The sequence below is a fragment of the Chiroxiphia lanceolata genome, chromosome 4 (assembly GCF_009829145.1).
Source record: "Chiroxiphia lanceolata isolate bChiLan1 chromosome 4, bChiLan1.pri, whole genome shotgun sequence".
NCBI classification, from domain to species: domain Eukaryota; kingdom Metazoa; phylum Chordata; class Aves; order Passeriformes; family Pipridae; genus Chiroxiphia; species Chiroxiphia lanceolata.
In genome coordinates, this window is record NC_045640.1 from 61,743,616 (window position 1) to 61,770,999 (window position 27,384).

The 27,384-nt window shown below is 40.4% G+C and overlaps 2 protein-coding genes across 7 annotated transcripts in view; one reads left to right on the top strand and one right to left on the bottom strand.

Annotated features, from left to right (window-relative positions):
• OTUD4 (OTU deubiquitinase 4) overlaps positions 1-9,883 on the top strand; it is a 28,154-nt gene extending 18,271 nt beyond the window's left edge. Inside the window, exons 16-22 of one of the 4 annotated variants that reach the window (XM_032687053.1) lie at positions 1,812-1,867; positions 2,421-2,579; positions 3,117-3,255; positions 4,259-4,338; positions 4,414-4,528; positions 5,232-5,272; positions 7,228-9,883. In XM_032687053.1, coding sequence (XP_032542944.1) covers positions 1,812-1,867; positions 2,421-2,579; positions 3,117-3,255; positions 4,259-4,338; positions 4,414-4,528; positions 5,232-5,272; positions 7,228-8,478 — 1,841 coding nt within the window. In that variant the 3' untranslated portion in view covers positions 8,479-9,883. Of the gene's footprint in view, positions 1-1,811; positions 1,868-2,420; positions 2,580-3,116; positions 3,256-4,258; positions 4,529-5,231; positions 5,273-7,227 lie in introns of all 4 variants that reach the window. The other 3 variants (XM_032687051.1, XM_032687054.1, XM_032687052.1) reach the window with 3 other exon arrangements.
• Positions 9,884-11,145: 1,262 nt separating this feature from the next.
• Positions 11,146-27,367, bottom strand: ABCE1 (ATP binding cassette subfamily E member 1). 3 transcript variants are annotated; one of them, XM_032687057.1, is made up of 18 exons: positions 27,232-27,367; positions 20,359-20,527; positions 19,960-20,045; positions 19,371-19,468; positions 18,857-18,974; positions 18,222-18,359; positions 18,015-18,084; positions 16,816-16,912; positions 15,763-15,852; positions 15,381-15,502; positions 14,507-14,728; positions 13,969-14,028; positions 13,824-13,882; positions 13,552-13,662; positions 13,318-13,460; positions 13,093-13,215; positions 11,916-12,027; positions 11,146-11,673 (listed from the first exon to the last, which is right to left on the bottom strand). In XM_032687057.1, the coding sequence occupies exons 2-18, from the start codon at positions 20,459-20,461 to the stop codon at positions 11,626-11,628; spliced, it is 1,800 nt and encodes a 599-aa protein (XP_032542948.1). In that variant the 5' UTR covers positions 20,462-20,527; positions 27,232-27,367; the 3' UTR covers positions 11,146-11,625. The 3 variants fall into 3 exon arrangements, with proteins under 3 accessions (XP_032542948.1, XP_032542946.1, XP_032542949.1); XM_032687055.1 differs by lacking the exon at positions 27,232-27,367 and adding an exon at positions 26,643-26,811; XM_032687058.1 differs by lacking the exon at positions 27,232-27,367 and having other exon boundaries at positions 20,359-20,533.
• Positions 27,368-27,384: the final 17 nt, after the last annotated feature.

Sequence of the window (27,384 nt, forward strand, 5' to 3'; positions counted from 1 at the left end):
AAGTACGTGTTTTCCTGCTTTGTCAATGAGGCTGAGAGAGCAGACCCCTCACTGGGATTTTTGTAGTAAATGGGAAGAGGAATAAGAGAAACTAAAAGACTTAACAGAACTACCCTAAATTAGATCCTTTTGAAATTCTAGAGTGTGTGGCAGAAAGTGCCAGTGGGAGGAGCATTAGGAGTGCTTACTGGAGTCAGATAAGAGAGAAGCAGGTAAAAGCATTCAGTGTGGCATGGTTAAGAATTAGCATACAATGGCACAGAAAGGGGAGAAGCTGGTGTACGGAAGAGTTGGAAAAAACCCCCTCTTTTCAGTAGAAAGATCTGCGACATGCTCAAAATTTTGTTTGGGTTTTCTCCCTCCCCCAGTCAGTTACGACACTTTTTAGCTTTTCTCTTCATGGACTCAAAGCTCTTCCTCTTCTGTGAGGAAGCAGAACGTGGCAGTAATAGATGAAAGCTGTAGCTGTCAGGAGGTAGTTAGTAAATCTTTGCTAATTGTAACGGACAGTGTTTGATGGGATTTTTTAATTTTATTTAGGTTTTAATTTTTTGTCCTGTCAGCTTTGCCATGACTAAAAACCAAATTTGAGCTTGGCTTCTTCCACTTTTTTTTTTTTTTTCCCCCTGTCTAAATAAAATTCAGGCTCCTTAGCTTTCTTACAGAAGTTGCTCCTTCCCTCCATTTTTTTAAAATTTTTTGTTGTGTTTCTTTATCTCTGGCAATACCATGTGCTAGTCCCTCTTACAACATGTAATGCTTTATTGAGTGGTCTCACAAGGACCAATCTTGCTTATTTTTCGTTCTCTAAATGTCTGAAAACTTGTTTCCTTTGAAAAGTTGTTTCATCAGCAATGCCAAAAAGAACGTTCATGGTAGAGAAAGCTCTTTACTACAGTGTCATGATGGATTTGGCTGAAGTGCTTGGCATGTCCAGCTTTCTCTGTTTTTGTGACACTCAGGATTGCATTGCCCCTTGTGAAATTTGGTTAACAATGCTAGGGGAATAAACTGTACATCCTTCTGAGTATTTAGAGATTCCTGTTGGTGCTTGGGGAATTGGCAGTAATTCTCATAATCAATATTGTTTTAATTTACAGTGTTGTCTAGTTGGGATGGTGCAAGTACTAAGCTTTAAAAAAATACGTATGAGTTTGACAAGCAGTGGTAACCAGATTTAAACATAAACCAGAATGTGAAGAACTTGTACAAATCTTATGTGAAGATTATGTTGCAATTATTTTTTAACACCGTTTCCCCCACCAAGGCGTGTGCTGGTGCTTGAGAAATTAAACTTTCTGCAGCAGTCTGAAAACTTCTTAGATATTTTGAACCACTGAAACCTTCTAAACTGCTCTTTTACTCAGTCAAAAGTAGACAAGAGTTTGATCTTCTGTTATCTTAATACCTGAATATGAAAATGCAGATCAGAACATTTTCACTTTAAGCAAAGTACAAACATACTTCTGTTTCATTAGGAGCAATTCAGGATGAATATGTTTGAAGGGACAGCTATGTTTCATTCCTGCTTCCCTCAAGCATCACTGAAATGGTTAACAAATATTAGTAAAGAACTGTAGAGCTTGGAAAACCCGGGTTGAAATAGCTGCTCTGTCACTGTCCTAAGAACTGTTTGTTTTAGGATGCTTTGATCTTTGATAAAAATAGAAGTTTTCTGAAGTAATATGTACTCAGGTGCAGGTTTGGTTTTGAAAGTTTAATTTTGGAAAGACAAACTTTAACTGGCTTAAGTTGTGATAGCCATAAGTGGTGTAATGGTTCATTTACTAGGTTATGTCTTGGTGTTGCAGAGTCAAATTCCAGGCAGATCCACTTAAGTCAGAAGCTTGAGCCAAATTCATCTGAGGTAATCTTAAAGAAAAGACCAAATTTTTTTTTAATGTTATTGCTTCTCTGATACATGATTAGCAGAGCAATAGCTGCCTTTAGAGCCGTGATTGCTGCTGCTGCTGCTTTACAGCTTTTAAAGAAATACTCCTAAGTTTGGAGGCTTGTATTTCTGTCAGCTTTCCTCAGCCCCTGTAACCCATAATTATAGTCTTTCTCTGCAATCTGAGTTCTCAAATCTGGGCTATCGAGAGAACTTAAGAATCTGAATTTGTAATTGCTTAGTACAGTCTGTACTTTCAGTATAATGGGACCATAGAAGATTTGATGTTTGCTAATAGCTACTGTGCTAACAGACCATGAGCTCTGAAGTTCAGTGAAGATTTATGGCCCCTTGTTGGCTTTTAACCTTTGCTGTCCTTTCAATGAGCAAAATGTTACACTAGTATAATAGTGATTGGGTGCTTAGCCCACTTTTGTATGGAGTGTGGTTTACTATTTTTGCATAACTCTTTGTAAAGTTAATCTTACTGTTAGACTAGCTGTGTCTGTTGTTTCTAACTTTGCTTTAGAAGAATAGTCAAGATGAGAGCTATCCAAAAGCTTCGTCTCCTTTGGAACAAGTAAAAACAGATTCTTCGATGCTTGCTGAGCAAGTAAGAAATGTTTGTTTGATTTCAAAGTTTTCCAGTCAGGAGACTTCAGACAAAGGGGAGCTTCATCACAGCCACGTATGTATAGCAATACTGGCTTTTAATTACCTAGTCATTTCTATGGTGATAATGCTAAAATTTCGTATTTACAGTTAGGAATCTGTTATGTCCAACATAAAGAATGTAAAAGGACAACCCGTGCTAGAAAAGTAAAAGTATATCTATTCTCTTCTGAGAGAGGGGTTATTTCAGGTCTTTCTACCAAGTAAACTGTGCTTTTTGCTTTAAATTCTTTGCTTTTGCCTTTTCAGGTTTCTCCAAGGTTATTGGTAATGGTTTGTGAGGGTGGCTTTTCTTTTGGGTGGGAGATACTTGAATGTAATGCTTGTGGGGGTGGTTAAAGCACCCATGGCTGCCTGTGGGATGGGCATGTTCTGGGTAGAGCTCGGGATCTCAGGTCTCTTTTGACACATCACAAGTTAATACTTTGCTGTGGTGATGGTGGTAGTCTGGATAATACTGAGTCATCAGTTTTGGTAGAGGTCAGGCACACCGGGGGTCACCAACAGTGGTGTGCTTTCAGAATAATTTAATGTGATTTCTTTGTTTTTATAGAACCTGACGGAATGCGTACCGAGCGTAACTCCAACACCCTCACCAGTCTTCTCTGAGGTGCATTTACCTCCAGCAGTGCCTTCTGTACCAGCCATCGTGCCAGCTTGGCCAAGTGAGCCAACGACCTATGGACCAGCAGGTTTGAAGGAATATTAACATAAATCAGAAACTACTAACCCTGAAGAATACTTTAACTGCCTTACTAAATTGAAGATATCTCCAGGAGACACTGCCTCATATAAATTCACATTCCAAAGGCAGTCATTCACAGGAATATAGCTTCTCACTGCTGAAAGCTAGTGAGAGTTCTGTTAAGTCTTTGATAGCCTGCATGTACAGTTTGCTTCACTCCCAGCCTGAAGGTGGAAGAGGGATGTGTACTCAATTCTCTGTTTTTCCTCTAAGTGGGATAGCATTGAGTTTTGAGGATCTGCTTAAGGTAGAGCACATTGTCAGCATGTTGAAACTTGATACATGTTTTTGTACTCTGTGTCATATGTAATAAGACTAAGGACTCAGCTTGGGGCTTGTATGTCTGGAACTAATGAGATCCAGTTGGACCTGAGCTGCAAAGCCAGTATAATGTTGTTTTTTTTTTTTTTTGTGCTCTGCATATCTTTTGGTGTCTGGAATTGGCTTAGATTCAGTATTGCCCATTAGATCAGGAGCTGTGTTTTCTCTCACACTGCTGTGTTTCTGTACCAGGACTACCTTTCAGATCAGCATACTTTGTTCACATGATACAGTAGTAATCCTGTCATACATAACTGTGTCTGTGACAGAAGATGCACAGCCCAGTAAACTGAGCTCAGATTTAGAGTTAACTGAATTTCAGACTGTAAATGACTAGTCAGAATGAGAACTTCAAGAATTCACATCAGAATTTCAGTTCCCCCATTTTCCCCCTTCCTACTCCCTTCTGGCATTTGTAATTTTAAAAATAAATATGGGAACAGTTTAGCCATTTCTGGAAAGCTTGGCTTACGTGTTTCATTCTTTCGGAGAACTATTCTCTGCGTTTGGAAGCTTCCTTTTCTGCTGTCATTTTGGCTTGTGATTATATATGTATTGATGCATTTATATATTTTTTATATCTAAGTGTATCTATATGTATATATGTTGGGTTTTTTTCCCCTCTGTAGGTATTCCATCCCAAATACCTGCTTCTTCGTTGATGCCAGGACCAGCAGCGGGACCTGACTCTATTGTATCACAGGCTCAGGTAACATCTGCTTCAGTTGCTGGAGTTCCTGTGTGGCTACAAGCAGTTAACCAGCCTTTAATGCCTTTGCCTCAGACTCTGAATCCTTACCAGGATCCGCTCTATCCCGGATTCCCTTTAAGTGAGAAGGGAGAAAGAGCCGTTGCACCCTCTTACTCCCTGTGCAATACTGGGGAAGACTTACCTAAAGGTGAGAAGGTCTGGGGTTTATACCATTTTTCCTAATAGGTTTTCTTTTCTTAAAATGTAGATAGAGACAGCTTGTTTTGGTCCCGTTGTCAGTCCTTGTCAGCAGATCTAACTGTTGTCACTCTGTGGTTTGAGATGTGGGAGGGGATATTGAATAGAGCTGTAGCTCTTCAGTTCACACTGCCAGCATCCTGACTGTTTGAAGTGGTCACATCTGGAAATCTGATATGATCATTTTGTGGTTCTTAGCTTGACCCACTGTAACTTGAGGTTTTCTGAGTGTAAAGAATTAGCTTTGGAGAACTGCTTCCTGATACAGTGACAGGTTTGCTCATTTAATTAAAAAGCTTGGAAGCTGTTGAGTGTTTCTAAAACACAGGTTTTGGCATACTACAAATGCAAGATGCCCATAAAGAACATCTCATGTCTGACTGCATGGTGGTTTGTTTACTGAACTTTTTCTTTGTAAAATAGAGGTTCAGTTCCACAGACTCTTAAAACTGAAATTTAAATTGCTGTTGCGTTCTAAATATCTGAACTGTGGCAAAAAAAACCCCCAATGAATCAATGAAAGACATACAAGCAGCAACTTAATACCAGTGTTTGCTACTGAAATGGAGCTTCAGGGAGGGACTAATTTTTGTATCAGATGAAATATTTTAGGTCTTAATAAATTTTTTTTCTGGCTTTTTTTTTCTTTCTAGATAAGAATATTCTTAGATTTTTCTTCAATCTTGGCGTGAAGGTAACTCTTCAAACTTCATTATGTTTTTTTGTTTGTAATACCATAAAAATTGTTTGTAAATGCTTGGTAGGACTTTGAGTGCAGAGATTTGGTTGCTGCAGGCTCTACATTTCAAATCCATCTTTAAATTTGAAATACTTTATTTTCTCTTCTGTTAACTGGGATTCCAGTGGTCCACAGTGCAGTTCAAGTCAATAGAAATCAACTTTATCTGAACAATAGTGAGAGCTATTGGCTCCCAGCTGTGGCTGTACAGTCAGCAGAATGTGCTTTACAAAATCACAGATAAATTGAGTGTGAAGATCCACTCTTTCGGATGCAGGGTATAGAGAAAGAGAAAATGCCCTTCAACCATGGCTGTGTACTGGCAAAGCCACTGCAGTACAGATCCCAAGATCTTTCCCTGGGGACACTCCCTTAAATAACCTGCATGTCTGTCCTTTCTGCTCAGGTTGATGATAACAGTATTTTACTTTTAACCCTTTCAGTAATTATAACAGCAGTTGATGTGTAAATGTGATGCAAATCTGTGTGTGGCTGGGGAAGAGGCTCATCCAAACAATCAGCATTTTCCATTACTTGGCAAGGACTAGTTGTTTGTTTAGTTTCTCCTTTCTACACATAAAAATGTTCCTTTTTTGCCTTCTTACTCCTTCTGTCAGGCAAACAATTTTGAGCAAGGTGCTGAGAGCTCTTGGGTTTATTCCACATGACTTTACCCATAGCAGTAATTCCTTGGTGTGTGAGCATGGAAAGAGGAAAGGTTCAGCACAGTTTACCATGTAAATTTGGTAACTGTGCCTAATACAAGTCTCTTTGCTAAACTGGAAATCCATAAGTCATTGATTAGCAAGTGTCACTGCAAAGTATTTAAACAGCATGTGTTTCATAAGCTGACATATGTTTGGGACTCTCCTTACTGGTACTTTGGATTATCTGGGATCTAGTCTGTCGTTCTGGTGCTCCAGCACCATCTGCTGGCCCCAGGACCACGATCTAGTGGCTGTGCTCCTCTGCTGGTGTCACACGGTACAGCAGACCCAGGAACTGGGTTTCTGCATTTCTCTGTCTGCTGGTGTGGTCCCAGTTCCTGCCCTGCTGTTATCCACACCCTTCCAGCTGCATATTCAGAGGGAATGGACTATTCCCATGGAGGGCAGGTCTGGGTAGGCTTTTCAGGGTAGTTTGCTCCAGGGATTGTTTCTACAGATGCTGGTTCATTAACATGGAATTAGAGAAAAGGGAAGGGGACAGACACATCAGTGTTGTCAGCATGGCTCGTGTTCCCTACCAGCACAGGAGAGGTTGCTGCTGAAAGGGCTTTGTGCCCACTGGTGACTCACACCACTAGCTGGAAAAGTGCACTGGATATTCTAATGAAACCTATATCCCAAATTTTTGGGAGGGCTTCGAAGAAAGGTGACCTGTGGATATATATGGATTTCAATCTAAAAATAGTCCTCAGGGAAATAATCTAACTTTGGGTCTCAGTGTAGGTTTTTTTTTTTTTCAGTGAAAAGATGTGTATGGTATAGCTTCTTCTTGTTTTGATTATTATCCCTTTAAAATTTCCAAAGCAGACTGGTAGAATGAATTGCCAATTAATAGAGGTGATTCTGGAAAATGAATTTAAAATGTTTGTCTTCAAACCCATAGCTAAAGCTTGACTTCATAGCACTGTGTTTAATTATATAAAAATTGTTACTTAAGTTTTCTTACTGGTCATAACTGTTGTCCATTTCAACTGCATTTGGAAGGAATCAAAAAATAAGAACACCATCCTAGAGTCCTAGGATTTAGAACTGAGGGCACTGTAAATAAAATTATCTTTTATTTCCTATAATTAACCGGTTCAAAATGGTAAATGTGCTTTTATGTCTGTCTGAACATTTAAAAGACCGAATAATTGATTTTTTTTTTTTTTTTTAAATTTTTTTCCCCCTACTGTCTTGCAGGCATACAGTTGTCCCATGTGGGCACCCCACTCTTACTTGTACCCCCTGCACCAGGCCTATTTAGCTGCTGTTAGAATGTACCCCAACGTGTCCCTCCCTGTGTATCCGCACAACCCCTGGTTCCAGGAGGCTCCGCCGGCTCAGAACGACAGCGAAGCTGCGCGACCCAACCGGCACTTTGGTGTTCAGAGCGAGGCCAGATCCAACGGCCAAATTCCACAGGTTGACAGCAGATCTCCATCACTGCCTCTGATTATACCCACAGCTCAGGTGTCAGAAAGCCAAGGACAGGTCTGCGTAGAAGCGGAGAATCCAGCGCAAGCTCTTCATGCAAACTACGAGGAGTCCCTGAGAGGGAAAAATATGTTCCCGCAGCCACCCTTTGGACACAATCACTTTCTAGGAGCTGTTCCAATAGCACCTCCTTTCTTTCCTCACTTTTGGTATGGGTACCCAGTTCAGGGTTTCATTGAAAATTCGGTAGGGAGACCCAGTGTTGTCATGTCACCTGAGGACAAAGAGGCAGCAGCTGGCACCTCTGCCAGCATGTACGTGGGCAAAGAAAGCAGCGCTCCGGTGCCGGGGGTGAACTGTGCAGAGCAGCTCCTGAAGAACAACAGGAGCAGCGGCTCCAACACCGTCCCGTTCCCTGTGGCTGGTGCAGGCAGCCAGTGCAGTGCCCCAAAAGACACTTCAGCCAGGGCACCTCAGCTGGAGCAGACTTGTCCTGCGGCTGCTCCCAAGCAGAAACCAGCTGGGCAGCAGCACCGTGCTCCGCAGGCTCCGCAGGCTCCGGGCACGGAGAGGCAGCCGGCAGCGCCCAGCTCTCAGTCACCACTGGCAGAGCCTCCGAAAAACGAACTGAAAACCAGCATTGCCAGCCGCAAGGAGAAGACTGGTAAAGGTAGGGATTCCAAGGGTGCTGGTAGTCTACAGATGGAAAGCAGGGCCCAGAGAACGAGGGAAGAGAGTTCCGAGGATGAGAGCGAAGTTTCCGACATGCTGAGGAGTGGTAGATCCAAGCAGTTCTATAACCAGACTTACGGAGGAGGCAGAAGGCCTAGACTGGACAGGGGTTATTCCAGCAGGGGAGGATACCAGTTCCAAAGAAATGAGGAGGCCTGGAAAGGACCACCTGGCAGAAGCAGAGACGATGGCTACCAGTATCAGCGAAACTTCAGAGGGCAGCCGTACCGGAACGACAGGAGAAGGGCAGCACTGGGAGATAATCAGAGGGGGCAGCAAGCATAGAGTGAGTGGATAATTGAAAAATCTGAAATGCAAAATGTAATTTGAAGTAGCAGTTTAAAATCTTAATTTCTTCTTAGTGAAGTTCAAGGATACGTTTAACTTTTGGCAAATAAAGACTAGGAGGATGTGAAGTCCTAGCATAGGGTTTTTGGGGGGATTTTAGAGTTTGTTTGGCTTAGCAGTTTTTCCTCAATGTCAAATTAGAAAAAAACCAATATAGGTTTAGTGTTTTGGTAATTTTTTTCCCCACAAAGGTTTGCGTTTGTGATAGAAGATGGATATGTACGTTTACTAGAGTGACAAATTATAGCATTTGACATGATCTAGATTCTAAAATTGACAATAACATTGCACCAAATATAAATGTATATTTTATCATACAATGCCTTAGTTCTGAACTGAGCTAAAGGAATTCTCAGCCTACTGCACTGTTGTCTCTGATATGCTTCCAACCCAAAGGCCTTTCATCTCAAAAAGAAAAAATATCTGTCAAACTTGAATGTTTCTCTTGTGTGTTACACGTATGGCAGCCAGCTAACCCTGTGTCTTAGGTATGTTGTATATAGTTCTTTTCATAATCATAGGGTATATTTTTGAATTTTAAAAAGCATTTATTTGGTGAAATCAAAATCAAGACGAGCAGTCAAGAAATACCTGTGTATGAACTGATAAGAATGGCTGTTTCCACCACGAGTTCTTCTTAATGCTGGTGTGACTAGAACGGTGCCTATGCCAACTGAATAATTACAAAGACAATAAAAATGTAGATGCTATGCATTTCCAAAATAATTCTGCATCTGTTATAATAGCAGAAGTTTTTTTAATGCCACTTTAACACTAATGCACTGACAAATCCTAGATATTTTGTGAGGAGATGCATAAAGTACGTGTTACGTTTTTTTAAGTTTGTACGATTGAGCTACTGTTCAGTATTCCTTTGTTGTTGCACTGTTGATGTTTTGCATGTACAGCTCCTTGCTGGAACTACTTTTAAAAGCAAGAGGGGGAGTCTCTGTGTGCTCTGCTCTTCCCTACAATTCAGAAGAAAGTGGCTTCTGCCTTATATTTTTACACTGTGTCAGAGTTCTGATGCTGTTTCTTCTGACCCCGGTTACGATCTCCGCAGTGTTCCTGTTGCCTTTGCCGTTTGGATGTTCAGCTGTCCAAACCTGGAGAGTGCAGTGTGCACAGTATTCACTCAGCTCCGTTGCTCTGTAAAATTTAACTGTTGTGTATATTTTTATATCTCTGTATACAGTAGTGTAAGTGATGGTACCCCTTCCTTCGTGTCTGAGATTGTGCACCCTTGGTGAGGAAACCAGAGTGATAGTTACATGGTGAAGAGTTTGTTTTCAGATGCATGCTGTGTATAAACCCCTAATAAAAATAAATGTTTGTCTTTTCACTTTCTTTCTAAATTATATTTACATTCTTTAACCTGTTGCAACGATGTTAAATGAACAGTGTTGTTTTGATAGAGCCACTTTAGACAGCAGCACCTCGCAAGCTGCAAACAAAAAGAGGGTGTACGCTAGATTTCTACTTTTTATTTGTGGTGGTAGGGGTCCTGCTGAAGGCATTTGGTTTTTCTTTTTTTAATCTAAATACCTTTTCATTCAGAAATGTATTCAGGATTTCAAAAGAGGCAATCTTCAGTTTTTCAGGTTGAGAACTAAGCAAGCACTGAGGGATTTAACAGTTGTGGTTCTCTGTTTACCTCAGCTACTTTCAGAAACTTAAAGGGGGCTGCTTGTCGTGTTTACTGGTAAATTTTTAACTCCAGAGTATCCCAGATTTGTCCAGCAGTCACTGAAATAATCATGCTGTACTACAACAAGCAGTTAATCACAACAAGCCTTGTTTGCAAGACTGAAGGCAGTAACACTTGCTACAGAAACTTGTTCAGGAGGAAACAATGGTGAAGAGAGGAATGGCAGTAACTGGTAGGGATGTGCTTTTAGAATTCACTTCTAAAAAGTGACAGAGTATTTCAGCTGGGCCTGTGTCCTGCCTTGCTACTCTAAATAAAAATAAAGGACAAACCACTCCTTTCTGTAACTTGTGAGGCAAAAATGTAAATAAGGAACAAAGCCATGTTTTCTCCCATAATGTTTTTCACATCCTAATCAATGAAGGCAGACCAGAGAACTGCTGAATGGAAAACATCCTTCAAGATGTACAGCTGAAAGTTATTTTTACAAGTCTGCAAAACTTAAGTAGGAACCTTTAAATTTCCCTTCTGGCTCCCTGAAGGACCTTGATTTATATGGAAAAAAGTTTTTGACAAGCTATTTTTTATTTACCTTCACTTTTGTCTATAGTAAGGATCAAAGCTTGTACTTCAGGAAAAAGTAATTCCTGCATCTTAGCCTTATACAAACTTCATCTCTCCATGGAAAGATGTCACTGAAGAATGAGTTGGAAAGATTGAAAGGATGTCAATGTTTCTTTAAGATTATTTAACTGATTATTTTCCTGTAACTAGGTCTGAGAGTAGATGCACAGGGACAGTGGATTAAAAAAAGATGTAGCTACCTGCTGTTACATTTTTTTTTTACTGCATCTTTTGTGTGTGCTACAGTATGAGAAAAGGGGAGTGTGTGATGTCATATAAATATACACAGGTCTGAAATAGTAATTCAAGAAATGCTGCAGTGTCACAGAAGAGTAAGTTAGGTGGATATTTATTTATGAAACCCTCATCCAGAGAGATTCAATCTTTTTAAAAGAGGAGTTGCTCTTGTAGCTTGACATTCTTGGTAAGCTTCCCTCTTATACATAAAACAGATTTTTTTAAAATGAGGAAGTTCAGTCAGTACTTGGTACATGAGTAGGATATATTGAATTGAAAACCTCCCTTAAATTCTGAAAAATCAGGAGACCCATTTGCACAATTTCAAGGTGGTCTATTTTGAAATTATTACACTGAAAATACAGGGTTGTGTCACCAAAGTATAGAAAGTGGCAGTTTTACTTGGACTAGGATGTATATACTGCTACTGGTCTCGGATGTTAAACGCAGCAAGAGATTTTAAGCTCCAAAAGATTAAGTGTTCTAAAACCTGATTTGAGCCATCTCATCCACAACTGTTTAGATTCCAATATGCATGTCTATATGCCAGTTACAAAGATGCTCAGATTCAATATTTAGTCATCCAGGAAGAAGTAGTTTCCACTCTTCTTTTGTTCCACATCCTTAGGAAGAGAAAAAAAGATCACTATTACTTGAAGTAGTCTTTGGCAGACTTGAGCATAGCTAAAATAAAAGACACTTACTAAACTCCTTTCTACTTTCCTTATTACTCTTAGTAGTTTCATGTGTTGCTTTCCAGCACAGTAAAACTACCAGGTCAGTCTTTATTTTGCTCCTTATTTTAAAATCTGGTTTCATATTAAACAGTCATGGCTCCTTTACTGTAAAGGTGCTTCTCTCTTACCTTGATGGAATTGAGTTTGTTTATTCTTGGTCTGTAATTGTTGGGGTCTCTTCTAAAAGTGATTTCAAGCTGAGATAAAAATTTATTCATTCCAGCCAAAAGAGTCTGTGGACTGTTAAAAAAGAAGAACGTTTCAGCTACATTTTCAGAGTTTTATACTATACAGTTACAGGAAGCTTTATCTCCACTCTGAGCTCACTGAGGACTGGAAATGTCAATTGTGAGGTCTATCTGACATACCAGGAGGTGCTACAGTTTTAGTCAAATGCTGTCTCAGATACTACTCTCATCTTTCAGCAGTATCTCACAATGGCACTACAGGTCTTTGGCTGGTGACCTTTTGCACCCTTTTTATTTTGTACCCACGTGTGTGTGCTTGCACACTAATTAACATTCAAAGGAAAAAACCCCAAGCTGCACCAGAAGCAAAATATGACAAAGATCATAACATACACTGATGCTGAGGAACAGTTACATGCTTGTGATTTTTATATTCAAACACGCTTTTTTCCAAGGAATACCATCAAAGCCAGGGTAGCAGTGGGTTGTAAATACATTGTAGGCTAACATGTTTACTTCACCAGTCTTGTGCTAAGTACTTCCAAATTATACTGTTCTAAAAGCCTGGTTTCTAATAAGGATGCTCTTCAAAAAGCCTGTAATTCTTTACAAGAACAAAAGCAGACATATCAAAAGTACTCTTTTACTCTGATAAAGAGTAAAACTCGGGTAAGTGTACCTTGCATGTTGCTGTCGAGACTTGCACAAGATTTGCATACAGTTAACCTTAGCACACTGCTTTCTGTTAATCCATCTCAAAGTTATTTTCCTAAGCAAAGTTTACAACTGCTACTTTTTTTCATTCCTTGCAATCAATGCCACTTATTTGTTCTCCTCTGGTCATAATTTAGCCGTTGTGCAGTTGCTTAAGGCTAGTTCAAGCCAGGAGCTGGTCTAGGTCTCGGGGCCTAGTTTGAGAACCCAACCAAACCCTCAACTCTGGGTCCAGGCAGCCTATAAGTGAGGGTCAATCCGATTTTCTTTTCCATGATTCAAAACAAAAGCTACAACCCTCCTACAACCCTCTTGGATCACTTTAAATGCAGCTTAAGTTTCCATAGGCAAGGATGTTTCTCTGTATTTTTGATGATGATCTTGCTTACTAATCCAAACTTACCTGTTTGCCAGCGTGTTCTTGGAAGGAATGCCATCAAACACAATTACACGATCAGCAAGATATGTAGCCATGATAAAATCATGTTCTACCACAAAAGCTGTTTTTTTAGCATGGAGAATGAAACTGAAATAGGAAAAAAAAAAAAAAAAAAGAAGAGAGGTTAATGTAAGCTTATTGCAAAACTCCTGCCAATCTCAGTTCCCTTCCCCACCACGTGTACTTTACCGTTTAATGACTCTGGCAGCCATCAGACGTTGTTCAGAGTCCAAATATGCCGAGGGCTCATCAATTAGGTACACATCTGCAGGTTTACCCAGACAAAGAGCTAATGCCACACGCTGCAACTCACCCCCAGACAGTGTTTGAACCTATCGGTGCGAGGGGAACAAGGCCATATTTACTTCAGGTACAGGTCAAGAGTTAAAGACAAGTTAGGATGTTGTTTCAGGCAATTGATACCTCCTGGTCAATGATGTTTTCTATCTGGAGAGGTTTCATTACATCAGTTACAAACTGGGGGTGTGTATAGGCATCTCTGATCTTCTCGTGCAGTAGCTGACGGACACTTCCCTATCAAAACAAAAATGCTGCCACTCAGTTTTATGCACCACAAGAAAACAAGGAGAAACAGAATTAATATTTTGTTCCAGGTATAAAAAAATGCTACATATGTACTACAAACATGCTTTTTGTAGCAAACACAATACTTAATAAATAAGGTTGAAACGTACTGTAGATTTAGGGCTGATTTTCTGTGGTTTGTAGCTGACATTTAGAACTGGGACCTCACCTGTAAAACCACAAAATTTATAGTGTAAACAAGAGCTTTTCCAGTATCTTCAAATAGGTTTCAGCTAAGGTAAGACACATTATTACCTCCTTCATCAGGTGTAAGTCTTCCTGCAAGCATTCGGATAAAGGTCGTTTTGCCAGTTCCTAAAATAAAATGCAAGTTACAGATTAATCACTTTTTAGTAACTTAGACCTCCAACAATTAAGTCACTGATAAAAAAAAAGGCTTAATGAGTATATTTTAAAATTAGGCTGCTTTGAGAATTCCTATATTCCTACATGCAGCAAGCAGCACCTGCTACTACTTGCTTTTTCAAATGGAAGAGACATCTTAGAACTACCATAGTCTAGACTTGTAGCTGAGCTCACCAGGTCAGGCATTGTCCTGCAATCTCAGTTCTTACAATGGGCTAACAGACAAACACAGTGGCATCCTTACCACTCAGTAACTTCACATTCTTGCTGTTAGAGAGCAAACTCGTGATGTGAAATCTTCACTAGGAAACAAGCAGTTCAACCTGACTCAAACCCAATAATTTTGAAGCCTGGCTCCCAAAGTGAAAAAGGACTTTAGGAGCATATTTAGGGCTGGAAAAGTAGCTTCCAGCATAACTGCACTTACCATTTTCCCCTAACATCACCATAATTTCAGAATCTGTGAATTCTCCAGCTACTATGGATAGTTCAAATTCTCCCATCTTTTTTTTCATTCCTGGGTATTTGTACATACACATCTTTTTAACCTCTTCTTCATTAGCTGTCTCAGCCACTTTAAATACCAGAGATGCATCTCGAAACCTTAGGTTTTCTGTTGGAACATAGCCATCTAGGAAAATGTTTATGCCTATGACAGGAGGGAAAAAGATCATTAACAAAGGCCTACAAAAAGTAAGACAAGATGAATTGCAATTCCTGACTGTAAATTCTTATCAGGTAAGGAGAATGCTGGATTTTAAATGGCATGCTAAAAGAAGCAACAAGACTTCCTCTTTTAAAGTGTGTACGTTATGCAAATTGAATGAAGAAAAATCTTACTGAATTACAGAATGGGCTGTAGAAGCTCTTCCTGAAAACCCACTGTTTGTGATGTGTGGGGGGTTTAAACAAACCAGTGCTGTTGGACCTATTCTCATAAAACCAGTTACTACTGAGTCTCAGTGCTACAAGTGTGGACAATTCAGTTGAACACCACGTACTTCTGTACTGTGCAAACTCTCTCCTGCCTTTCTCTACTATTTAAAAGGTCTTTTGTGTAACTCCACTGTTTACAAAACACCTGCAAGTATTAAAATTATGTCCGTAGCAAGAGAAAAAGGGCATTTCATAATTAAGATTTCTGGGTTGAGTTATAAATTTAGGATCATGTAACACAAATTCTGCAGTAGTTTGTTTGTTGCTGAACTGTAACAGGAAAAAGATATGGTTGCATAAGAGACAACTGGCATTTTGGTATCTTTTTGGGGTATGTTTAAAAAGAGAAATATGGCAAAAATTACCTTCTCTTACGCTGAAAGGCATAGTAACAACACCATAAGCACTTGGCACACCATACAGGCAGCAGATGAAGTCAGAGAGATAATCTAACACACTCAGATCATGCTCCACGACAATAATGTACCTGAAAAACAGAGCCAGAGAGATGCTTTTTTACTTCAGTGCAAAACATTTTTTCTTTCTTTCTTACTCTAGCCTTGCATAAACAAAAGCTATCAACGTGATTTTTATTTAATAGGTTTCTTTTCTTTAAACTAAATAGATCTGTTAGTGTACCATTCTGAGAAGTCAGCACTTCTGGGGTGATGGGACTGGATATTTCTTCCCTCTGTAAGCAGCCACATATTATTACAGTCTAGCAAAACATTTAAAGCTTGTATTTACCTGTCAGGGTTAATTAGAGATCGAATAGTAATGGCAGCCTTCAAGCGCTGCTTGACATCCAGGTAGCTGGAAGGTTCATCAAACATGAAGCTAGTCCCAAAAGAAAGAATCAAGTCTTAGTGAATGCAAGTTTTCTGCATATTCAAACACAACATTTCAACCATTAAGTAAATGGAAATTAAAAATTATCTGTACTGAGAAAGGGAGACAAAACATGAGAATTATGTACACCTGCCTTGAATCTCTGTAGACTGTCACAGGGAAGTGTTAAAACAGTTTAAGTATTACTTTGCCACAAGCTCTGACAAAGTTATCAAAAGTTACAAAAAAATCAGCAGTCAGGAATCCCATGTACTCATTCTGAGTCATCTTAAATTTAACATGAACTGAAAAGTGGAAAAATACTTTAGAAGACTGGAAGAAGGACATCTTCCAGAAGAGTAAACCAAAATAAACAATAAAACCCACTTGAAACCCACAGCAACCAAAAAAAACCCCAGCCAAACAAAAAAAGAGCAGCCCAAATAAAACAAAACCAAAAAATTCAAAGAAAAAAACCCCCTGTAACTCTTCTGATCTTGCTTTCCTGGTCCCAATGAGTCAGGAAACAGCACAGACTAGACAGTAATTTCCTGGTTGCAAGACAGCAGAAGAGGGACACAAGTTCCCAGAGGTGGAGAAGCATCCGTACCTTCCTTATCCAGAGAGGCTAAGTGAGGTATGCCATCAAACAGGAAACATTTATGGGGGATGAGGGAGAGGTTATGAAGTTGTGATGCTGAAATTTAACACTGACTTCTGAAATCAGCTATTTCCAGTCAGATGAATTTAAGCACACAAAACTCAGAGAATATATATCTGGACTAAATATGGATCTCGGCTGATGAGTTGGCAAAAGTATTTAAAAAAAAAACAACTTAAAAATATTAATAATTAAGTATTTTTCAATATTTTTTAAAAAAGTATTATTTTTAACAATAAAAGTAAATTAGAGGACCAGACTCTGAGACAGATTATTAGAAGCAATGTGTAACAGAAGTAAATTAAACATACATATCAGCCTTCTGAATGCAAACAACTGCACAAGCAAATCTCTGAAGTTCTCCTCCTGAAAGGTCCTCAACATTTCTTTCTTTCAGATGGGTTAAGTCTGCAAATAAGTGGTTTAGAAGTTATAACCAACACAACAAACCATATTTTTATTAGCTACAGAAACGTGTATAAACACAGCAGACATCCTACACAGAGGAAAAAAAACCAAGAGGTAGAATAAACATTCAGTTTATACAGTATCATAATGCTCTTAGTGAGTTCAAGCAAGTTGTGGCTTCTCTGCAGAATTATCTGTATGGCTGCTTCTTATCCTGCAGAAGGATTCCATTTGTATTGCTTTTTTCACCCTGTATTTGGTAAAGATTTCTAGCCCTAAAAAGAAACTATACCAGTTTTAAAAGGTTTTTTTGGTCAGACTTGGCTGAAGAGTTCTGATTTTCAGGAAAATCAAGTCCCTCAAACATTACAGCAAATGGGTGAAGCCAGTATTTTCTAGTCAGCTTAATGATCAAAAAAATTCAAGAATATATTGTAAATATATATAAGTATATTATGTATATATAATAAAGTGGGACTCAAAGCCCACGCTCTTGGTGGCACAATGCAGCCCCACCTCTACTACCCAGATCCACCAAAGAGAATCCTGTTGTTAATTTAGCAACACCTAATTTAGTAACAATTAAATTCAAAACACCTACAAAAAATTACCAGGGTAGGACTACACAGATATTCTTATTAATTGTATTGAGCTCAGAAGTCAGTGTTACTCCCATTGAAATCAGATATGTGTGGGCTTTAGGGGCAAGGGGGTGTATTAGGGTAACATTTTCTATATGCTGTGGTTCTCCCCAGAGGGGATGCTAGCTAACATTTTGCCACAGTTGTAAGCAAATAAGAGCAGCAGATGGTAAGGGGCATTTTTCCAGGTTTAAAAACAAGCACTTTCTACCACGAAAAAGAAACTGCATTAGATCCTGTTAACTAGCATATATCAATTAGATTGCCTTTCCACTAGAAAGTATTATTTGTGTGGGTTCAGATAGCTTACAGCATGCCCTAGGCTTTAAAGTACCTTTACTTTTTTCTCTTTTTTGAAATTGGTATAATTTACATCTTCCATGACATTATAGTAACTTTATTTTACCAGTAAATACGAATTTCTCCAAGGCTTTGAAATGTGACTTCACAAAATTACTTACCAAGCTGCTGACATACAACGGTTTGTGTTTTAGTTTCATCCTTCCTATCCAGAATTGATCCCACTGTTCCCTGCATAATAAAAAAATAAAATTTCTGAGAATACTGGATTTTTATACTGAATTATGCTGCTAAATGAAACCTTTAAACACCCGAGAAGTACCACAGAAGAGGCTCCCAGCCTTCTATTACCTCGTGAAACTTCTCACCTTTGCAGCTTTAGGAATCTGGTCCACATATTGAGGTTTAATGATAGCTTTCAGGTCATCTTCCAGGATCTTGGTAAAATAATTTTGTAATTCAGATCCTCGGAAATAAGTCAAAATTTCTTGCCAGTCAGGAGGATCCTGTGACAAAATTAAAGCCTGTGTTTACTTATACCATTAAAAAACAAACAAACCAAAAACCCCACAAAACCCCAAAAACAAACCTGGATAAAAGCTGTTAAATTGCTTCTGCAAAGTTTCCATTAAGGAAAAAAAAAATCTCATAAAATTGCAAAAACAAAGTTTAGATATTATTTTCCAGGTGTGACCAGCCTTTTCAAAATTTTAAAAAGTTAAGAAGCTACTGAACTGAACCTACTGCATGGGGGAAATGACAACATGGATTAGTGTAACTACACTTATTAGCTATCTTGATATAGCTAATCCAAAGGAAAAGGATTAGACTGATAAATGCAATAAAATTTGGCAATTTTCTCTGGAGTAAGTCACTGCCTGATAATAAGGAAAGTGCTGACGTCCTCACAAATTCTGTTGTGTCCACAGATACAAAAATTCAGTCAAAAAAATATAAACACAGCTATCTACATTGCCAACTCTATTTTACTGCTGATACATACATCATATTTTCCAAGATTTGGCTTCTGTTTTCCAGCTAAAATTTTCAAGGCAGTTGATTTTCCAATACCATTGGTTCCAACCAATCCCAGTACTTCACCTGGACGAGGGATAGGCAACCTGCACACAGCACAGATAACTCTGGATTATATTAAGGCCATCAGACACCAACAGTTGCTGGTCAAGTAAATGTTATAACACATTTTCAGACCTTCTGATTATTTCAGCCTACTTCGTTTAATGCCAACGTATAATTCAAACTAAATCAACGTTCCTTAATAACAGAAGTTCATAAGAAATATTTAAGGACAGTCTGCTTTTTAAACAAGGGCCCTGTCAAATGAACACTGACATTTATTTCAGTATAATACTTTTTAATAAGAAAAACATAAAATTAACATTCCAAAAGGAAGCTACCAAGGTAAGAACCAAGAACACTTTGATATGCACTATGTTTAGACTGTCAAAAACATGAAGTTTTTTGTCTCTTTTATAATGATTTGAAAAACAAAATACCTGTGAAGTTTGAAGGCATTGGCACAATATCTATGTGTTGTTTCTTTCTCCAGGTTGCTAGGTAAGTTAACAATTGACAAGGCTCCAAAAGGACATTTCTGTAATTGAAATAAATTATAGATTACTAGTCCACAAACAATTTATTAACAAAAGACCATGTCCTCTACTGCACCCAGCTGTGCACTTATATTTTTAAATGAACTTCTATCAAATTTCATTAACAGGGTCAAATTGCCAAAAAAATTCTGTATCACATTTTTCAAATTAAGTAGTTAGCAATTTAGACCGTCAGTCTACAAGTAAGGCACGCTGCATATATTCTCCATATCTTTCACAAACCCCATCTTTCTCCTGCTACAGACACAAACAAACCAACCCAAACAAAGTCAATCAAAAACAAAGCCACAAAAAACAATGTTACAACCCACACCCTGCAACCCAACCAGTTCACCAAACTGACACAGTTCTTCGCTTTCTACAAAGAGTGACAGTTAACTAAGTCTGATTAGTCCAGAAAACTGCTTTTTTTCAAGTTACAGTATGCATTACTAAATATAATAGCAAAATAAGGAAAATGCAGCCCTTTTACCTTGATGCAAATACCACAACCAATACAAAGTGTTTCTGAGATCCATGCTATTTTGCTCTGTGATGTGACTTCTATGCAAAGTTTTCCTGGTGAAAAAGAAATAAGATAAGGTCATTCAAGTTTCTGGTGAATCACAATTCTTGCCAGTACTATTAAATTTCACAGAGGAGCACATAACTGATGAACATTCACTGAAGCTTCAGATCTTTCAAAGGCTTGAAAAATGCCATTATTACTAGGATTGTTCATGCTTTCAGTGAAGTTTCTAAAGGCTTTATGAAACAAAACCTTGAACGATACACAAAAAACTGGCAACTATAAAAAAATCATTCATTTTATTAGAACTGGATTTAAAACTTCTCCAATTGCTTAAATACTTTGTTGAATTGTTCCTCTTACCCATTCGAACCACAGGACAACTCTTCTTGCATTCCTGACGACATTTCTTTGGCTTACACTTGTCATGGTTGACTATAGCAATTCTTGTTAATTTGTCTGCCATAATGCACAATTTAGGGTTAAACACATACACCAATTATGAGAAGGAGTAGAGGGAGTCTTCCAGATCCTAAGGGAAAAAAAAAAGAAAAAACCCAGAAGAGACCATGTTACTGACAGCACAGAGAACATACACATCTGAAGTTATTACTAGCAGAATTCAGAGATGAAAAAGGCAAAATCATTTGATTTCTCTTTTAAGCAACATGGCTAACACGGCAAAGTCTCAGACACAAGCAGTAAGAGTACTGACGTGCAAATAATTGCAACAAGTCTTTAACATCAGCTGTCCATCCCACTACTATTTCTCCAGTGTAAAAATAAAAATGTGATTATATCTCAAAATGGATTTGTTTTCAAGGAAAGCATGTAAGAACAGAACCTATACTACTGCAAACTTCAGCTTCACAACCTGCCTTGTGTAAAGCACCCTCGTTCACACTACAGTATCTGTTAAAGTCAAATTGTGACTGCAACTATTACTCCAAGCATATGGTTATACATACATTTACCAACTCTATCTCAATAGTCTGTATTAAAGGATTAAAACACTCTAAAATTTAAACCATTTTTAAAAAGGGAAGACTTGTAGTTTCATATAAAAAAGTAAACCAGGCAATGTGAACAGACATACATGATGATGTTTGACTGATCTTGAGCTTCATTACTATTTGAATAACTATGGTTACTTTATGCATTTCCTAATATGGCATCAATGCCTAACAATAGATTTCAATAAAAATAAGCCAGATTCTTTATGAAGAAGGCAGGAAGGCTCCACAGGCTGGATCAATGGGCCAAGGCCAATGGTATGATGAGCACTAAGGCAAAGTGCCAGGTCCTCCCTTGGGCCACAACAACCCCCTGCAGCACTACAAGCTGGGGAAGAGTAGCTGGGAAGTGGCCCAGCACAAAAAGACCTGGGGGTGCTGGTTGATAGTGGCTGAACATGAGCCAGTGTGTGCCCAGGTGGCCAAAAAGGCCAATGGCATGCTGGCCTGGATCAGCAATAGTGTGGCCAGCAGGGTAGGGATTGTACTGGTGAGGCCACACCTCAGGTGACGCGTCCAGTTCTGGGCCCCTCAGTTCAAGAAAGACATTGAGGTGCTGGAGCAAGTCCAGAGAAGGGCAACAGAGCTGGGGAAGGGTCTGGAGCACAAGTCCTACGAGAAAAAGCTGAAGGAGTTCTTTAGCCTGGAGAAAAGGAGGCTCAGGGCAGACCTTATTGTTCTTCACAGCCACCTGAAAGGAGGTTGTGGCAAGATGGGGGTCGGCCTCTTCTTCCGGGTAACAAATGACAGGACCAGAGGAAACGGCCTCAGGTCGCACCAGAAGAAGTTTAGATTGGATATTAGGAGAAATTCCTTCAAGAAAGGGGTTATCAAGCATTGGAAGGGGCAGCTGAGGGAAGTGATGGAGCCACCATCCTTGGAGGTATTTAAAAGTATAGATGTGGCACTCGAGGACACAGGCTAAGGGGCAGTGCTGGGTTAACAGTCGGACTTTTCTAACCTAAAAAATTCTATAATTCTGTGGAGTACTAGACAATTAAATGTTCCTGAAATCACAAATAAATGCATGCAGACAAGTGAAATTAAGACTCGTATTCCTCTCTGTGACAGTCTCTTTCCTTGCTTAGCTGTTTGTAATGTACACTGACAAGCACTGGATTGTACTGGGAGTGTAGAGCACTTTGTACTAAACAGCTGCAGCACAGGAAGGGAAGGACAGAGAATTTTAAATCTTGATAGATAAAAAAAGGTGGAATGTGTTTTAAAGTAGATTTATATTTCCTTGACTATATTCACTCATAATATTGAAAATAACAACAATAATTTTATCTTCCTTTGAGCAACACACACCTAAGGACAACTCCCTCCATTCACCCCTGCTCTGAAATAAAAGACAACTGAATTATGAGGCTCTTGGAAGATTATGAGATATTACAAATGACAAACACATTTTTTTAGGTCAAAAGAAAGGCCACAAATAAAGTACAAAGCACTTCCATTTCACCACCACTAAATAAAGGGATGACAGCCCTACAGATGATGCCAATTCAAAATCATCTCAGTGCAATATGTATCAGTAGTTCAATGACATAACTGGAAAGGAGTCCTGAAATACTTCAGGTTTCCACACAGTGCAAAGGTGCAGTTTCATCCAAGAAAAGGATTCCAATAGTTTTTATTAAAGGAAGTATTTTCTGTTGGATGCCCAGTTCTTTGCTTCACCAAACTAAAGCATCCTGCAGTAGTTTATATTTACTACATACAATTATATGAAGAAAGGTTGTGACTTTCAAACTCCTGAAGGAAGCAAGAAAAAAACAGGTGTATGGCACCTGAAGTTTACCATGGTAAACTTCATCCTTTCCTAAATTTCAGTTGTGGAATTATAGATACTAATGCAGTATAAAAGAAAGGAAGAGACTGACATCTAACAAGGAGCAAAGGTCAGAAAAGCAGATGTTATTGTGTCTTTAAATCCACTACTACCATAGTTACAAATATTTTAATCGGTTCCTTTTAAAAGGGGTAGTCTTATTCCTCTTTTTAATTTCCAAATTATTTTTAAACTAATGCCAAAAGGTAATTCTTCATCAGATACAAATGAACATAACTATTAGTTATGCTGCCAACCTTACTGTGGCAGCTTCTACTTTCAATATTTCATTTTTTTTCTTTAATACTTTAAATTTCCTAAGCCAGAAAGTCCTATCAACATAGTTGATGATTTAAAATGACTATCAATAAAAATTAAAAAGTGATTCAACAGTTCTGCACTGTCAGGCCAGACTGACAAAGTAGGGCTGAACATTGAAATTACATCCCTAGACCAGGCCAACAGGCATGGACTAATGGGTTTGCAGTTCTCACTTTAATAGACAAGAAAACAAAAAACTGAAAGCCTTATTTTAAAGACTACAAAGATGTTTGAGTCAGGGTAATTTTCTTGGGGACAGATACCGGATTTTGTCAGTACTTCAAATAAAGATACATTCTTTGGGAAGAGATCCCAGTGCTTTTCATTGAAATCCTGTAGTTTACAGTGCACAGAGTATTTGGGGGTGAATCACTCACTGGTTTCCCAAAGGAAGTGCCTGATCTGGATCAGCCTTTTCTCCAACAAGGCCTGAGCAGACAGACCCCACTGTATCTTCCAGGCAGGGCTCCCCTGGGCTCTAAGGAGCAGGAAACTAGTTCTGTGAGTTACCAAAGCAACATCCACAGGACAAACCTGCCCCAGCCCCCCAAACTCTGCTCGAGGCTCCTGCCTGAGCGGTGCCGATAGCAGCCCAGACAACCCCTCCCCTCAGTCACCCACTGCTCCAGATGGTGTTTAACCTAAAGCTCCAAAGCAGAAGAGTGGGATGGGGGCTGCTCTAAAACACCAAGGGAAACACGGTGTGAAACAATCAGTTCTTGCCACCTTTCTCAGCAAGCTTTCCCACCCAGTTTAGGTGGGATAATCCCACTAAAGCTTACACTCAGCAATGAATCAACCCCTGGTTGGTAAGTAACAAAACAGCTTAAGTTTGGGGGGTTTTTAATTCTAACTCACTTACATGGGAAAACGGCCATCTGTGGTGAATAGTTTAGAAGTAAGTATGTACACCTTTATTTATCCACATTTATTAAGTACTCAGTGGAGGTGAAAAGAACTAATGAAGCAGCATGGAGACACACACTCCTGCCTCCCTGCTCCCATCTAAACAACGGAAGGGTCAGTTTATCCAAAACTCTATAGTGCTCTTCAACTTTTTTCAAAAAAATAATATTTGTGACTTCTGTCACTCCTGCAATATTTCCAGGACTGTGCTGATGTCTACAATGACAACTGTCCACAAGAGAAACCCAGTAATTTCTACTTAGAAGCAAAATAAACTGTCCAAACCCAGATTGAACTCAAGTTACATACTTATGTGCAGTCAGTTGGGTGGCATTTAAGTTGACATAATGAATAGGATGGGCTGATTCCAAGGTGCAGACAGCAGAACTCTCAAGGCACTACACAGGTCAGCAGTGCTACAGCTCAGCACACCAGGAACTGTTCAGGGCACTCAGCACTTATGGGACAGGAGAAACTGGTACTCAGAAGCATTTAAGTTCATGACTGCATTTCTCCTTTTCAAATCAAGAACAGAATAAAAACCAGCGTGAAAATATTAATTTGTTACTAACTACAAGAGTAAAGCACTGTTTTGAATTAGTGAATGATGATGGAGTGACAGCAGAAAAGCTTCCCAGGATGATGGACTGACCACACAGGTGAAAGAGTGAGAGAATGAATAAAAACTGCTGGCAAAAGAAAACATTCTATAAACCTTGACAGTATCATTTATTGAAGCCAAAAGCTGCCCATTAAGTAATTTAATACAAAAAGTAAAACATGTCTAAAAATAAGACATAAAACATGCTATCACAAGTACTCTAAGTCAGCATTCTTAGACTGTCTGGCACAGCTGCTGCACACTCTGACACACCAGATTAAAAAAAAAAAAAAAGCAGCACATATGCAGGCCTTGCTATCTGTCACAAAAGGCAACAGAAACGTACAGTCTGTAGAACAAGTGTAATGCACTTATATTAATAATATTCATTTCTTTCACAGGCAGCTAAATTAAAATTTACTAAGGCAAGGTAATTATGACCAAGAAGGATTTGTAACTGCACTGAATTATTAAACTTAAACAAATAAACATTAAAAAAAAAAGTAAATTAAGACTGAAACGGGAGCAAAGACTGTTCAACGAAAAGATGTAGAGGCAAGGTCTGAGCTCAGAATTGTGCCATACTTTAGTTACTCTGCACAAGAACAGTGAACATTTTAAAAAATTACATTCCATCAGGACCTCAAAGATAAATGCTGTGAAAAGGAGTGAGGATAAGCAGCATTTCCAGTTTCCTTTGAAAACAACTAACCTCAAGAATCACCTCTCAAGTCCACTGCTGCTGGATTACATACAGTCACTCCGTAACAAGAACAAGAAAGTTAAGAACCAGAATGCCCAAAGAACATTTAAATGAAAGACAAACCAGATTTTCCCAATTGCATATGGGAGATCGCTTCTCTGCTAAGTGTCAAAGCAGAAACAACAGTAAATGGTACAAGAACAAACAAAGTTTATTAAGAATTAAGAACTAGTCTACGCTTAAGGTTTTGACGCTTGTTTTTGAATCTGAGACAATGTAAAAAAAGAAGTTTAGACACGTCCCAAATCTACCTACTCTATTAAATCATTGTTACTCATAGGATACGACATGAATATGAAAATTCAACGTTAACATGAAAGCATATGGTCAAATATACTGACGCTGCACAACGAGTGGGTGTGTTTAGCTTGTGCTGAACACTATTAATTATCACTCAATGTTTAACATTCCCTTTTAACATTAAGTGAAATGCATGAGAATAAAACCCATAAATTAGCAATCTACCACAAGGAGTATTTCTCGACCACTTGCTTAGCACTGGAGTTTAGGAAACCACAGCAGGGAAACTTAAATTAGGATGTGAAAACTGTCACAGGAACTTGCAGGTGAAATGGCCAAGTGCATTCCACAGAGGAAACACCATCGTGGTCCTTGAGAAAAGCCCTGCCATGCTTTTCTTTAGTTTTTACACATACCTTGTAAAAACCAGCCCTACCCTTTCCACCTTGTGGCACCCACGAGAGGCCTCGATCTCCTCACCGCCCCACGTGGGTACCGGCCTCTCCCAAAATCTGGAAAAACACGGCTTTCCACTCCCCACTCCCCGCCAGAGAAGGAAGTCCCCCGCTTTCCCGGGAGGAAAATGCCGGCGTTCCCTTTTCCGGAGCCCTCACGGCATCCCCAGGGAGGCCATTCCCGCGGCTGGGAGCAGCAGCGGGGACGGCGCTCCCTGCCCCCGGCTGGCACAAAACCCGAGGAGGCAGCGGGGATGACGCGCCGCGTGTGCGAGCGGTGCCGGCCCGGGCCGTGCCCACGCCGCCAGCGAGCCGCGATTCCCGGGAGCCTCCGGCGCCGACGCCCGGGCGGGGCGCGGGCGAGCCGACCCCTCTCTCCCGCGGTGGATGGGGGCGAGGCCGCCGCCCAGGCCGAGCCGGGCGGCGGCGGCCGAGCCGGCGGCACGGCAGGGGGGAGGGGGGACCCCTTCCCTAGGGTGCGGGCAGGTGGGAATTCCCTGCCGGAGTTACTCACCGGGAGCCGGGCGGGGGGAGCGGAAGCGGTGACGGGGGGTGGGAGCGCGCGCGGCGCCCTCGCGCCGCGGCGGGAGGGGTGGGTGGGAGGGAGGGAGGAAGCGGCGCCCGGTGATCCCGCGCGCGGTGCCGCGCGCGCAACGTGCTCGCGCCGCCGCCACCCGGCCAAGATGGCCGTCGGGCCCGAGGGGCGGGGAGAGCAGGGGAGGGAGGGATGGAAGAGCGGCATCACCATGGAGAGGAGGGGAGGAGAGAGGGAAGGGCAGCTCGGCTCTCGCCGTCGAGACTCTGGGCCGTGCGGAGGGAGCGGCCCCTCCCCGTGCGGGGCTCCCCGAGCGGGGCCGTGCTGGCCCGTGTCCATGCCGGCTTCCAGAACAGAAAGGTCTTGCTGGCCTTTTACCCCGCGCCGCGTAATGATCGCAGGCGGCAATAACAGTCAGGGCGGGTGTTTCCTCCCTCAAGGAAAGGCCCTGCCGTTCCCTTCCACGGCCGCAGTTTCGGCATTAGGAGACGAGCTCCAGTATCGGACACGCCCGGGGACTGCTACAACACGGAAGGCACCGGGACGGAACGGTCCCGCTGGCCTTTACCTGCCCCGGGCAGCCCGTCACCTGCACCTGGCACACTCGCTTGCTCCCCCGCGGGGGAGCACTTCCAAGCACTAGCAAGAGCCCGCCACCGAAATTCGCACTCCGAATCCAACACTGAGCACGCCCCAGAGCCAGCACAGGAAGCTCCGGCGG